General features: G+C 42.7%; 1 protein-coding gene across 9 annotated transcripts in view; it reads left to right on the top strand.

The window, feature by feature from the left end:
* Positions 1-941: 941 nt before the first annotated feature.
* LOC139930376 (LIM domain only protein 7) overlaps positions 942-14,678 on the top strand; it is a 50,319-nt gene continuing 36,582 nt past the window's right edge. For all 9 annotated transcript variants that reach the window (XM_078286299.1, XM_078286304.1, XM_078286303.1 and 6 more), the window contains exons 1-3: positions 942-1,025; positions 9,609-9,679; positions 11,877-11,946. In XM_078286299.1, the coding sequence (XP_078142425.1) occupies positions 957-1,025; positions 9,609-9,679; positions 11,877-11,946 (210 nt within the window). In that variant the 5' untranslated portion in view covers positions 942-956. The remainder of the gene's footprint in view (positions 1,026-9,608; positions 9,680-11,876; positions 11,947-14,678) is intronic.

The following is a 14,678-nucleotide window of genomic DNA, read 5'->3' as shown; positions in this document are numbered from 1 at the left end:
CCGCTGGGTGGCGTTTCAGGAAAGAATAACCCACATAAAGTTTTTGGGAGAGGGAGAGAATTAAAGTTGACTTTTTCTTTAAAGTGCTGTCTCCTTGGGGCTCACAAACGTTTGTCGTTTTCATCCAAATAGGTTAGACCACGGACCCCAGTTTGATACGATTTTACCACGAGGGGAAACAAATCTGAGAAGATCTTTGCAGTTAGTTGTGATTTGGTATAGAATGTGCTGCAGATGGGGAGGAGGCAGTGAAACCTGTCATTAAAATTGCCTTCTTAACTTCTAGGGCGTGAAATAGTAATAGCGAAATTGAACTATTCCTTATTTTGCTGGGGACCCCCTGGAGCCTCCTCAAGGACCCCTGGAGGTCCCTGGACCCCACTTTGGGAACCCCTGCCCTAGCCTACAACACAACCTCCACATGAAAAGAGTCAGTAGCTGTCCTGTCTGTCACTGCTGTCTTTCTTACAAACGCAGTGAGCTCCGGCCGGCTCCGAAGACACGTTTGGCCGCCAAAAAAGGTGAAGTACTGGAAGCGTAACGGATTGTAAAAAAGAAAACAAAAACAAAACAAAGGTGTGTCGGAGGAAAGAGCAGGTAAGCAACTGGTGCAAGGGAATTCATTACTGTTACACCCCGCATTCATCCAATGATATGAGACCAACACGGTGTCAGTAGCCGACCCAACCCCAGAGACACCGATGGAAATGAACAATAGGAGGCATATTTCATGATGAATAGTCAGGAGTGTTGTTGTTATTAGGCTGCAAGTTCACCTGTCGCGCTAAAAAAAAAAAGTGCGCCGTATCAGTCCGCGTGACGACTCTTGAGTGTCTTAATTGTGTCTGCTTGTCTGACTTGGCCCACATTTATGTCACTGGACTTTACATGCGGGCCACTAGGAACTGATTTCGCCCACTGGTGTTACTCAGATCGCGCTTGGATAAGTTTTTGTGATGGAGTGGCGTGAGCAGTCCGCCGTCAGCTGCGACGAAGCCTACTTGGAGGCGCAGAGATGGCTTGAGGTGAGTGCACCCACCTAAGATTATACCAGAACTTCTTTCTGAGTTTGTTTTTTTTTTATATTTTTTTTTACAGCAGTTGGAAAGCCTGCAAAGATTTCTGTCATTTTTCATGGAAATAATGAAACTGAAGCAGTGTGGAATATAATGGGGACCAGTGATGTTGAGGTAAATGATTAGGTGTGCATCCAATCGGTGATCATAAGGCAATAACAAGCACCAGTATAAGCAAAAATCGATTGTATTGTCAGGAAAGTAACATTTTCCCCCATTAAATCCACATATAACTTGCGTCAGTTTGATACTACTTACTGTATAGGCTACTCTGACTTTACATATTAAAAATGTCAGCCTAAAAAGATGAGTAAGCCGAGTTTAAGTTGGGTTATTTTACAACACATTCCTGATTGAGAAGCATGTTGCTTCACTTTATAAGCCTTTGGGTGAAAGCTGATCAGGCAGCCACAGCTGCTTGCCCCCAGAGAACAGAAGTCTGGACCAACAGATGCATGGATGGATGTGTGACTCTTGACCGGTCCTCACCTCTCAGATAACCTATGACAGTGATTCTCAACCTTTTTCATATCAAGGACCCTAATCTAGCCCACATTAGAGCCACAGACCCCCATTTGACGAGATTTTGTCTCTCAGACCCAAATCAGAGAATATTTTTATTGTTAGAAATGATTTTGTCCAGAATTCCATGACTATCTGTATTGTAGGTAGAGAGAAAACAGTGAAACTATGATCAAAACAGTCATTCTTCTACATTCACTAATTGTGTTCACTTCTTGTAAATGAAATAATGCTGAAGTTTAACAATTCATCAATTTGCTGGGGACCCCCTGGAACCCCCTCAAGGACCCCTGGTGGTCCCCGGACCCCACGTTGAGAACCACTGCCCTACGAGGTCGTAACAACTAGAAGAACCACTGGGTTATTTTAACTACTGGAACTCAATTGGCTTTACTTCACTAAGCATTTGTCACCTCTGTATTGAAACCCCAATATCTTTGTCTGTCTTCAACTTCATCTCTCTCTCTCTCTCTCTCTCTCTCTCTCTCTCTCTCTCTCTCTCTCTCTCTCTCTCTCTCTCTCTCTTTCTCTCTCTGGTACATGGTTTTGAGCCCATTCATCATTATTGTGTGGTTGTTTCCTTTGTCAGGTCTTGCCTAGACTTGCTCATCAGATTTTTGAATGTTTTCAGCAAACTCTGAGCTTTGAGGCTCCAAGTGCAAGGAGGCAGTGAGGAAGAAATGAAATGTCAGAGACATCAAGTAAAAGAGTAGATCAGTGGTCTCGGTATTGCACTACAGACCTAAGTGTTTAAATGCAGAGAACAAGCCAGATTCACAGGATTTCACCTAGTTTACAACACATGCAATACAACTGTTAACACTCTTAATCCATACAGAGCATATTGGAATTGTTATATTAAATGGCAGTAATGAAGGAAAACCTTTGCAACTTGTTTGGGACAATTTTGCGGAAAATCTGTAAAACACAAGCCGCATTTGTATATTGAATCAGATCCAATTCTATCACTTGTACCAACTGTTACAATTCACATTAATTTTTGAAAGAAAAAAAATCCCAGCCACCTGTACATGCCAGGAATGTTTCTGTTGAGGATAAATCAGCTGTTGAGCAGCAGGATATGTATATACGTATATATGAAGAGCTTGTGATGTCTCAGTAAGTGCATTGTTTTCTGAGCCAAACTAAAAACTGCCTTTTTCATGATCATAATGTGTCCCATTTCCTAGTGCAATAACCCAATAGCTACCTACCCAACAAACCTATCCAGCCTTTCAATAACACTCTCTTTTCATTTCTAAAATGTCAAATTATCTCAAGTTTCCATCAAGGCTCCAGCCAGCCTCCCATTCTTTCTTTCCTCTTTATAAGCGGGTGAAATTATGTCTCCTCGTCCCGCGAATTCCCTTCCCAGCAGGGTGTCATGGAGCCGGTGCACCGGCTGTAACTAAACAAATATTGTTCTAATTTCATGAGGGGTGAATCTGAATGCTTTCAATGTGACATCAGCGTCTCTCACACTTGCACACTGGCCCATTGTAGTGGCTTGGCTCGTGGACTTTGGTGGGGGCATGATCTCAGGCAGGAGCAGGAAGATTGAGGGGCGGGGAGGGGAAGGGGGGTTAAGTAGGAAACTGAATAGGTTGAATAGGTAAAGGGTATAGGTGCAGGTATAGGAGGCAGGGGCCGGGGCAATACAATAGAGAGCAGAGGCCAAGTTCTGGCACAGGAGTCACAGTTTCCCTTCAAAGGGAAAGTTTTGTGGCCATGGGGTCTGCCACTGAATGATTAACAAGCTGTTTGGCTTCACAGCACTTTTAACAGAGGCGTGTGTGCATGGCTAGGTAGGTGGTGTTGTTAAAAACTAGACTAAATGGTCTGGAGTCTGTCACATGGACACATTCCTGCATTAGCTGCCATGGCTGTGAGCATAGCCCCCTCAGAGCTGGCTGGCCTTCAGCTCAGTTCACTGTGTCCTACAACTACAGGGCCTTGTGCAATAATGAAGGTCCTTGTTAATTGAATAGAAAGGCCTTTGATAAGTGACTGTTGTGACAATAAAAGCAAGTGGCAGTGACTATGCAATGTACAGGTCATAAGTAACATGTAACATAACAGCAGGTCTGTTATGACTAATAACTGAGTTGTTATAGCAGTTAGCTACCCATAAAATGTTGAATTATGATTTTTCTGTGCTGCAATGTTTATGGTTATAGTAACAGAGTTTTAGTAACTGTAGGCTGTCGGATATTTTGTAGTTTGGTAAGGTTTGTGCTTTGTTAACTGTGATGAAGTGGTACGTCACATACATAGGAGTGTCAAAAACAACTGCCATGCCAAGTTTGCACGTTTCATTGACGTTGTGATAGGCGTAAATGTGCTGTCTCAAAGTGCCTCCTCTCAGAGAGTCTTAGCCAGAATACCTAGAATACCTCTTTAAACAATTGTTTCTTTTCTCTGAGTATTAGGCAGAGGTTCAGCTACAGTAGCTAATGATCTGGTTGAAGGTCATTTAACAATGCAGGGTATGATCTGTTCTGTATTAGGTTTCAGTTCCAGCTTTGATTTTTATTCACCTTCTTTTGTGTCAGAGTGACTGATTGAAATGGACCATATCAGCTTCCTCAGAATTGTTTAACTCTGGAATAAAGCAGCCAATAGAAGGTAACATAATCCTGTGTATTCCTTGAAGTTTGGTTACTTATTCTGTTGTTGCTCTCATGTAGCATTGAACAAAGCCTGTAGTGTGAAACTTCCCTCATCGCTTCCTCATGGTTTTGGTGTTTGGAAAACAGTGCAACATGATGCTACTTTTGTGGATGCATGCTTAGATTGATTGCTCTGAATGCTAATCTGCATGTTTTTAGGGAATTTGCACATTGCAGATTAAGTCAGCAATGATTAAATCACAATTTTTTATATTTCCATCCATCACCTCTCTCCTTTCATTTTATTTCTTGCCCGCTCTTCCATTCCATCATAATGTGTTAGTCTTGCGGCCCACTCTCATGAATGGCTTTCGTGACCTACAGCTCAGTGTTGTTTTTCACACTACGGGCAGTGTGGCCGGACCGGTCCTTCATCACGTCACTGCAGCGGCATTCTGTTTGTTGACTGTTTTGATAGAGAGCCATGACCAGCCAGCTTGCATGCATTCAGATGTACTCATGTGAAGCAGGACCTCACACGAGTAGCTACGACTCGCAGTTACACATTGATGCTGATAAGACACTAGTGTCAATAGTGATAGCTTCCACAGTGGTATATTTCTTGAGGCAGGTCCCTGAAATATTTGGATGATGTCCCAATTGCCCCCTGATGACCCATCCCATGTCCTCTGCAGAAGGAGCAAAGAATTTTAGGAACAATTAGCGGCGGGTCGCATTTCGTGCGTCCACACAAACCTTGAATACTGATTTGCCTCAGTGCCCTGCATGAATAAACAATGGCTGTAGTCGGGGACCCAGAGACTCCCCCTTCCTCAGATGAGTCACGTTCTACTGAGACATAATTCCATCATGTACATCTGATTCATTGCAATAATAAAAAATAAAAAATGAAATCTATTGTTTTCTATCGCGTTACAAGCATGTATCGGAGCAGCAAAAGACCCCATCGTGTTCTCCGAGGTCTCCATTTGTCTTTTCAACGGGAGATGAGGAAAGTTGTTGTGGCTCCAATTCCTGGACACCTTCAGCTGCGAGGAAGTCTAGCACATTCTTAAAGGGAGGGAGGGGGGAGTTTGCAGGAAGGCGAGCTGTTTTTCATATCTGCTCCTGCCTTAAGTCTCCCCGGTTTAGTCAGAGTAGCGGTATGTTGTTGCAGATTAGAGCTGTAATCCGACATGGCAGGTTCAGCGGGGGAGGCAGGGTAACGCAGGCTGGATCTAAGGGAAAGTTAATACTTCTAATGATGACGATACAGGGAAGGAGAAGTACCCTCGTGCAGGCTACAGCCAACTTAAGCGCCAGTGCCAGGGTGGGTCACACCTTCCACACTTGGGCTGGGAGATAATATCTTAATTAGCCCATTCACTCTGCTTGACTGATGTAGCTTGATAAAAGACTGTATAGTCCTGGATGCCAAGTCTTTATGTAACGGCAAAAACCGAATCACAAGCACCTTAAGTAGGCAGCACTGAAAGTAGGAAAAATAATGATGCCGTTTCCCCTCCACTCGATTTTTATCAAAGGTGTGACCAAGTCAACTTTGCTCGAGTCCCAAGTCAGTCTCAACTATTGAGGCACAAGTCTCAAGTCAAGTCCCAAGTTTAAATGTAGATTACCAAGTCAAGTCCAAGTCAATTCCATGCCATTAATGTCAAGTCTCAAGTCTAAATGTGGAACACCAAGTCAAGTCAGAACAAATCAAGAGTCCAGTATCAATTTAATGTCTGAAAGAAAACAAAATATCTAAGACTTTTCAATGAAATAGTGTTTTAATAGGATAAAAACTTGGTAAGAGCATCATGAGTTTGATTTCTATAATCAGTTTCAACTTCATTTAAATTCAGAAAACGGAATTCAAATTCAGTTCAATCTCATCACTTTCAATTGAAGTCATTTACACAAACACAAGATCTTTTGTCAAGACTTTAGAAACCTTTTCAAATCATCAAAATACAAGTCAAGTCCCAAATCACCAGAATCCAAGTCAAGTCTCAACTATTGTCTTCATGCATCAAGACAAGTCTCAAGCAATTAAAATTGTGTGTTTGTGTATTTTCAGTGTTTGCGTTCACTTTTCATGGTTGAATACTCAGTGTTTTCAAGTGAAACAGAGAACAACTTAGAGCGACTGCCCCAGGTCTCTGCTCTCTGATAAAAGCAGGTTGTCTAATGGAACAGTAGGGGTCAGGATTTCATATGCCAACACCAGGGCATGACTGATGATGGTGTTTATTGCTGTGTTTATGTGTGTGAGTGTCTTTGCGTATGACTGTTTGCAGCTTTGCTTGTCTGTCTGTGTTCCTGTCTGTGTTTTCAGTGTCTGGTTATGATTGTAATTTTGTCAATGGAGGTGGAGTAGGCCAAGTGCTTGCTGTGTTTTGTAAACAAACCAAGTATTTCCTAACAATGGCTGGATCACATGACAGAACTACTTTATGACTACTGAAGGCTAAAACCTATGAAACTTGAGCTGCATCCTCCAAGTCATTTAGCACAAGTGAGCGTTCTCACAAATCTTTGATCGTCTTACAGTTTGAAGTGTAATGAGCCTGCACACTCGACGCTTACACTACGCAAGACAAAGAGGAATTCCTGTGTCAAAACATTCACCTTATTATTCATCAAATACAATACGCTGTAATTCCCTAGGAATGATGAGCATTTTAGGCCTTGGCTTACTCAGGTTTCCTAGGGTGTGTTCTGGGGTGTAACCGGACTTTGTTTGCAAATAATAGCGAGTGTCCTCCTGTCAATCCAGTTAATTGGCCTGGTTTCTCCTGCTCTCCTCAAAATGATGACCTTTACTTTGCTATTTTAGTGTTTGTCCCTTCAAAGAACGCCTGTAAGGGAAAGGGACAAAGGCTTGAAACAAGGCGCATCTGACCAATTTGGTTGGTGTGACCTGTTTGACCTGTTTTGTTTCTGTGTGTACGTGTGTGTGTGTGTGTGTGTGTGTTTGTGTCTGTCTGTCTGTGTGTCTATGTGTGTACTTTCCTTTATACATAGTGTCCCATTCTTATTATGTCATATGTCCCTGTGTGTGCATATCGAGGGCTTGGAGCCAAAGGGGCGTAAGTGCGTTACAGTAGATTTTACAGGACAGTCAAAACAAATTTTGATCAAACTTGGATCAGCTGCCGTTACCACATACTAAGCACAATATTTTAACTTTTTGTGTTATCAGATTGAGCATTACCATAAAAACAATACTGCTACAGTTTAAGTTGAATTATATTTGTTAACTTTTTTTAAAATGGAAAAAGAGTGAAATACGCCTTTTTGGCACAAACATTGTCCCAATACAGCCATGCAGAATATGGGCGTATGTAAGTAAACAATTGTAAAACACATTCATTTTAATACAAATCTAGCAATTACAATTCAATCAACACTGAAATATAAAACAAGATCACAATGAATATCTTTATCTTGAAGTAATGCTCAGCAACTTTCACCAAGGCTTTTAAAATTATAGCTACATGGAACATATCAAATTGATTGATACATTTTTCTGTTAAAAACTTTTAATAAACCTTTTTAATAAACCTCTATAGACATAAGAAACTACTTTTGATTCTAAACTACTACTTTTTTTTTTCTTTTGCTAGTATAATACATTTTTGTATGTGTCCCAGGACACGTCACTTATTGATGTGTCCTGGGAACACATTCAAAGTCCTGTAAAACTCCTCATAACACTGAGGGATAACTTCAGCTACCAGCAGTCTTACTACCAGAGCTCATCTTGACCAGTTCACACTCCTAACATTATAAAATAACATTTTGAATCTATAGGCCTGAGTATTTCATGGGAATATTAACATATTTACATTCATCTAATATTGGCCTAGAATATTAATTAGGATATGAATAGGATACTAAAAATGATGTGATCATGCTGCCATGCTAGCATTACTTACGTCAGCATGCATTTTGAGTTGACCTAAATGCTGTTAGAATCCTCTACCCACAATGCTTGTTCAGTGTCAAAAGTGGGGTTTTGCTTGGTGTCAAAAGGGCGTAAGTGCAGTTACGCCCTTTTGGCAGCAAACAAAACCCTACTTTTACTGTTACGGCTTTCAGTTTTTGTTTAATTAAAACTTATGGGTCATGATTTCAGTTGTGTCCTTTCGGCACTCTAAAGATCTCACTGAGACCTTTCAATTGATATATAATACTCATATTCGCCCAAAATCGCACTTACGCCCCTTTGGCTCCAAGCCCTCGATATATACTTAGTAAATATAGATAATAATTGTCAACAATAACAATTATTGTAACAATAATTGATAATTTTGTCCCACGCGGACTCAGAACTAACAGAAGTTGTTCTGTCTTACTGTTTACTCACTTCTGTTCTACCTTTTACACATATGTCGCTTTGTTTGGGACATTAGCAATTTATTCTAAAGCAGTTTATCCTTTTTTATCCTAAAATAATACACATCCTGTTATAGTAAGTATCACAGATCCAAGGCTGTAGCAAAATATGATTACAATGTGGCTCCCACTGTAATTATTTAAACTATTTTTGTTGGATTTAGCAGCCGAGGTACTGATACTGCTGGGGGTAACATTCCTCAACAGAAAACAGGAAGCTCTCTTGAGGAGTGGCTATTGGCACGAATTAGACATCCCTTAGCCCTGCATGAGAACCTCATAAAAAATCAGACACTTTTATTGCCTTAAAAGGAGTATAAGTTCCACAGTGCTAAGATCCATTTTCACAAAAAAATGTAACAATTTCAGTGAAAACCTCAACTGGCAGAGTTTTTAAAATGCAGTTGAGGTCAGCTGTGTACATTATAATCACATATGTAGAGCGTTGTGTTTAAAATCAAGGATGTAAACATTGTGTGTTTATGTGTATGTGTGTGTGTGTGTGTGAGTGTGTAAGCCTGCATGTCATGCATGCAGTGTGCGTATGTTTGCCTGCGTAATGGGTCTTGGTGTTCCTGCAGTGGTGGTTTGCGATCATGGGAAAGGCATGAGGCTATAACACAGCGCTGTGTTTCTCCGGCGCTCCAGATGCTCCCATAGCCTTGTGGCTTGGGCTGCCTGGCTCCGACTCTGTTCAGCACAGCTCTCCTGTTTACCAAAAGCTTTTAGCATTGAAGTGAGGAAAAGACCGAGCCACTCCAGACCTTCCCAAGGAATACCTGAAGAACTCTCAACCCTGTCCCAGAGACACTGTAGGAACCCAGGAGGAAATACCACTGACTTCCTCTCCTACTGTTCTCAACATCCTACCTTTCTTCTCCGACCCCCCCCCCCACACCCACCCACCCTTCTCCTCACCCCCCCCACCCTTCTCCTCACCCCACCCTTCTTGCTATTTTGCTCTCTCTCTCCTTCTGTATCCTTTTTTTTTTCTTTCCAGGCAGTAACCAAGAAAAAATTTGGGAGCAACAACTTCCGATCGGCGCTGGAGAATGGCGTTCTGTTGTGTGAGTAAGTACTCTGCTTTTCCCAGGCACGTCTCTTAAGCCACTCATTCATTGGGAAGCCCTCTCCTCTCCTCCAGGTCTGCACTCCACCGTAAGTGTTACTGATATTTCCCAGGGCGCCCGGCAGACCCCCTGCCGGGAGCGAATTGTTTGTTTGTCGGCCGCGTTACTGGAGCCAGTGTTTTGGGACGGCAGCAACAGAGCTTGTATTGTATTGTATAGTTAGTGTTTTCAGTGTCAGATCTGCCCTCTGTGGTCTTGTTTGAGATTATGCGCTCTGATCTATTTCGAGGGGGATTGCGTCGCCCGTTTGACAGATGTTACAGCGCTGTGGATGGGCAGAGCGCCATCCTTACTTTTAATGAGAGCTGTGAGAAGCTGTGTAGTAATTGGAAATCCTCTAGCCGAAACCACACGGGAGAGCCAGCGCACCCTGCTTTCTCATTAGACTGGGTGCATTGAAAAGCAGGAGTTTTGATAAGTTATAGAAAGAACTTTGTCTGCACAGAATAGGCTCTTGCATTCTAAGAGTTGTGGAGCTGCGGCTTTTCTGAGGTGTAGACTAGATCAGGGATGTGCATGTGTGTATTTGTGTGTGGGCAGCGCTGGTGGATGGACACAGTGGTGTTATTTGCATGAGTCAGCAGGATGCTGTAATTACCAGCGGCCCATGCAGAATCTCCCAGACCTCTCCTGGCATCTGTTCTAAGGAGAAGCCCTTCATTCTGCTGATCTGAGCCTGACTCCACTGTTTCATCACTCTCTGTGAGAACAGCAGGCACATTGTCATTCAGAGAGCTGTCCATGATTTCTCAGTGTGAGGAGGAGGAGGAGGAGGAGGAAGCCAGACAGCAAAATAGTTATCTTCACCCACAGACACTCAGCTTCCCACTGTGTTGTGGTTATCACAAGTGCCTGGGAAGAATTGTTCTGCTATGTTTAGTATGGGTCCTACACATGATCATTATCATACTCAGCCTGTTTTATCTGAATGATAAAGCCACTATAGCTTTCTATTGTTTTATTCCTCCTAGTGCTGCCGAAGGACTAACTTGGATACAAATGTCAGAGGTTGTAATCTTTCTTTACCTGGATTATCAGTCCAGGCAAAAGTCAATAGACCAGGCCTAACCTCCTTCCCCCTTCCCTCCACACACAAACACACACACACACACACACACACACCACATCCCAACCCCCGCACCCCCCTGAGTCTGTCTGCTGAATGAGCAGAAGAGACACACTACTGGGGAGGGTCAGACACAATCTTCTAGAAAGACTTCTTGTCACTTCTTTTACTGCATTGTTACTTACATCCATGGTCTAATAGGTCATATGTGTTTAATTTGAATCAGTGCCATACATTTTTTTTTTCTTTTTTAAACTTTGTCACTCTTAGCCTTAGTCAATAGTCACATTGCCACTTTCCTGCCATGCTTCCATAAATTGGGACCAGATGACACAGAATTGCAATGTGGCCCACAACCCCTAACTATCATGTAGTGCAATAGACTATCTTTATCTGTCTGTTTCCAATCCCTTCATTTGAGGAGAATGTGGAAAGGCATCACAAACATAGCACTGTTGTCATGTGAAAAACTTGTAACTCCCATTTAGGTGATTTTCATTTTTTAACTTCAATTGAGAGATTACATGGTCCTCTATGGGTTGAAGAAATTCTTCGACCTCTTAGGTTTATTAAACCCTTTCAAAACGAAATATTATGACTAAATATTTAAATATGAAATATATCAAAATGCATTGTTATCAAGCTAAAAACAAGGGTATTTTTCATAGTTCCTGAAATGCTGACATTTTGGAGATACAAGCTTTTCACCCAACAGCAATGATAAGGTGTGTGTGTGTGTGTGTGTGTGTGTGTGTGTGTGTGTGTGTGTGTGTGTGTGTGTGTGTGTGTGTGTGTGTGTGTGTGAACTGAGTGGGGTTGTTTCAGGAGAGGAGGGTATGTTTTAGCAGCAGAGGACCAGCATGTTTACTTCGTAGTGCTGCACCGGCCATTTACTAAACTGAAGCCAGGTGGCCACCATTAAACCAAGTCGTAAACACACAACACCGAGACTTTGCAACTGTTTTTGTTCATTCCTAGTCAGACCAACCTAGCCAATGACCAACCGCTCTCACTTTCCTTCTCCCTTTCCTTCTCCCTTTCCCTGATTCCATCTCTGTTCCTTTTCCCCCAGTCTGATCAACAAGATCAAACCTGGTATTATCAAGAGGGTTAACAGGCTCTCCACACCCATCGCTGGACTGGTAAGTTGAGGAAGTCTTCCTCTCTTTTTATTTATCCTACATGTGAGGTTTAAGATTTTTGCATGTAATGCTTTGGATGATTTACCTGGACTTGACATTCCATTTAAAAGACATATTTACATTCACAATAATCCTTAAACTCATGCTAGTCTTCTTTCCATATAATTACCTCCGCCAACAGAGTTGGACGGGGTTATGTTTTCGTTCCGTCTGGTCGTCTGTTTGTTTGTTTGTCTATTCGCAGGATATCTCAAAAAGTTATCAGTGGATTTGCACAAATCTCTGTGGACAGATTGGTCATGGGGAAGGGAAGAACTGTTTAACTTTGCACATTGATTGGCGGGTGTGGCAGTGGGCGTGGCTTCTCACAAAAAGGCACGTAACATACGAACGGATTCACGTAACACCATCAAACTTTGTGTGCATATCAGCAGACAGAAGAAGAGGCAAACCCTCCATTATTGGCCCAATCAAACAACATGGGGGCACTGGAGAGCTCATTTCCAGTTTAGACATAATCGCCCTGCTAATTTTTCCAAAATTCAGTACAGTGGTAGAAGGGAAGCCCTATCGGCCGCTGAACAGATATAGAGCTGATTCAGTCATGAAAATGTGTGCATCTCCTAAAGTGAAACAAGTTGGAAATGGAGCATGGAAGAAATAATTAACTTTTGGTGAAAATCTGACATGTGGAACTGGCATATCTTGACAATTGCATAGTGTTGGCAGAGGTATGCGCTCTACTGAGTGCTGTCTGGTTTTGTGTCTTGTCATGATAATTTCTCCACAGTGTATTAGGGCAGCGTCTGTGGGAGCGGGTGTGGTCAGATGTGAGAGGGAGCAGTGCGAGGTGCAGGAGTCGAGTTGACTGATGACAGGTCTGAGGCACGGTTGCCAGTGAGAGAGAGAGATGTCTGCCTCAGTGACTTGTCGTTCCTCATATCCGTCCACGCTAATCAGCACAGTGAATGTGGAACTGCTTGAAAGGCCAGTGGGCGCAGTGGAGTGCACCCTAAATATGATGTCTGCCACGCTCGAGGCTGTGCTCAATCAAAACCAGCATCCTAACACAAAAAGTCTTTGTACTGGTGCGGTAATTAGTTTTTTGATTGAGTGGTGGGAGGTCAGGTGGGGGTAGCGTTTGGTTTAGGTAATTACCTGTTATTAGATCGGCGCTTCTCAATCTTTCAGACAGTTGCTCCTTGAGAACGCACCTTTTTAGGCCTGGACATGTTCAGATTTAGGCAACTTGTGGCCGAGGCCTTTTGGGCCACAGTGGCTCAGTTGAAATAAATGTTTTGGGAGTGTCTGCATACAAGTACTTGGGAAGTAGAGGGTTGAAAGGCACTACCTTAAACCCATCCCTCACAAAGCGCTCTCTTGTGGGTGTAATTGAGTCCAGCTGCCTCGAGGAATTATAGAGAACCCCAACCCTAGACCCAGTGAGACTGGGTGTTTGACGGTGGGCTCGGTAACACTCAACATGTTTGGCAAGACAATGACAAGCTGGCTGTAGTAGAAACAGACTAGCACTTTAGGCTAGATGTAAACAGTAAACATAGTATTTACAGTACCAAACAATGTACCACCGCATCTGTGTTATGACATAAATCACACTGCCAGCCAGCTTGTTTTGGACCGTTACTCTTTTAACTGGCCAGGCACCTGCTGAGGTAATGGGGATAAGTATCTTCTCGATCAGCAGCATCGGTGTGGTATTTTTCCGAGACTTGGACTCGAACCTGAAACCACCTGATCATAAATTCTCCAGCAACTGCAAAAGCTCCTGGTTGGCCCAGGGCTATCAGTTACTGCCAACCACATGGAGAAAAGTGGAAAGCACTCCAACCAAAGATTACTCACTCTCAGTCTGCAGTGGGAATATCTCTTCTCCCAAAGTAGTCAGGAGTGCTGTTCCCCTCCACACGCAGTTAGTCTGCTCCTGTATCTCTCTTCTCTAGATAGTGATGTGTCTGTTCTTTAAATGTTGTCAGGAAGGATTTTTTTTATCTCAACTCCTGAAATAGTTGGGGATTTATTTGTGTTTTCTAAAATAGTTAATTAACTTAAAACTTTAGGTTTGCCTATTTGTCTTCTGATAATTTGGCTTACTGTATAAAGTTTGCCTTAATGTATATGCTATACAGGAAGGAACTGGAAAAATATTGTTCTAGTGTGTTGAACTTACATAAATGCCTATGGAGGAGAAATACAATGGACAAAGAACAAGAGGAATGCTGTTGCTGTGCTTTTTTGTTTGTAATTTGGATGACTTTAATCGGCGCTGAATGAAAGGCTCTTTACAAGCATGCCTCATTAACACTCAAATATGAAAATGTGCTGCCATTATGGTCATATCTGTCCTTTTAGTTTTGCTTTCTAAAAGATTTCACCACTCAAAATCGATACCAGGCTCCAGCCCTGGCAGAATCAAAGCTCGGGGAGGGAAAGGGAAAAAACGGAAATCTCTGGTTTTGTGGAATATTTAGCAACATTGGCTCCAGATCCTGGCCTATTCTTTGGTTTCACTTGTGTCCAAGGGAATGTTTCCCATGTCAGCACACTTCTCTCCCTGTTCTGTCCCTGATGAGCACTCAGTGAGCTGCGGGTTTGGGTAACGGTGCCCCGGTTCTGCCGGCCCGTTCTGCTTTTACCAGTGCTGGGGAGGAAGCCTGCAGTTGTGCGGTGGGGCAGCCAGCCACATGAGAGGGGGCCGGGGTTTGAGGCCCGCA

This window comes from Centroberyx gerrardi, chromosome 10 (assembly GCF_048128805.1).
Source record: "Centroberyx gerrardi isolate f3 chromosome 10, fCenGer3.hap1.cur.20231027, whole genome shotgun sequence".
NCBI classification, from domain to species: domain Eukaryota; kingdom Metazoa; phylum Chordata; class Actinopteri; order Beryciformes; family Berycidae; genus Centroberyx; species Centroberyx gerrardi.
This window is presented reverse-complemented; position numbering and strand designations above follow the sequence as displayed.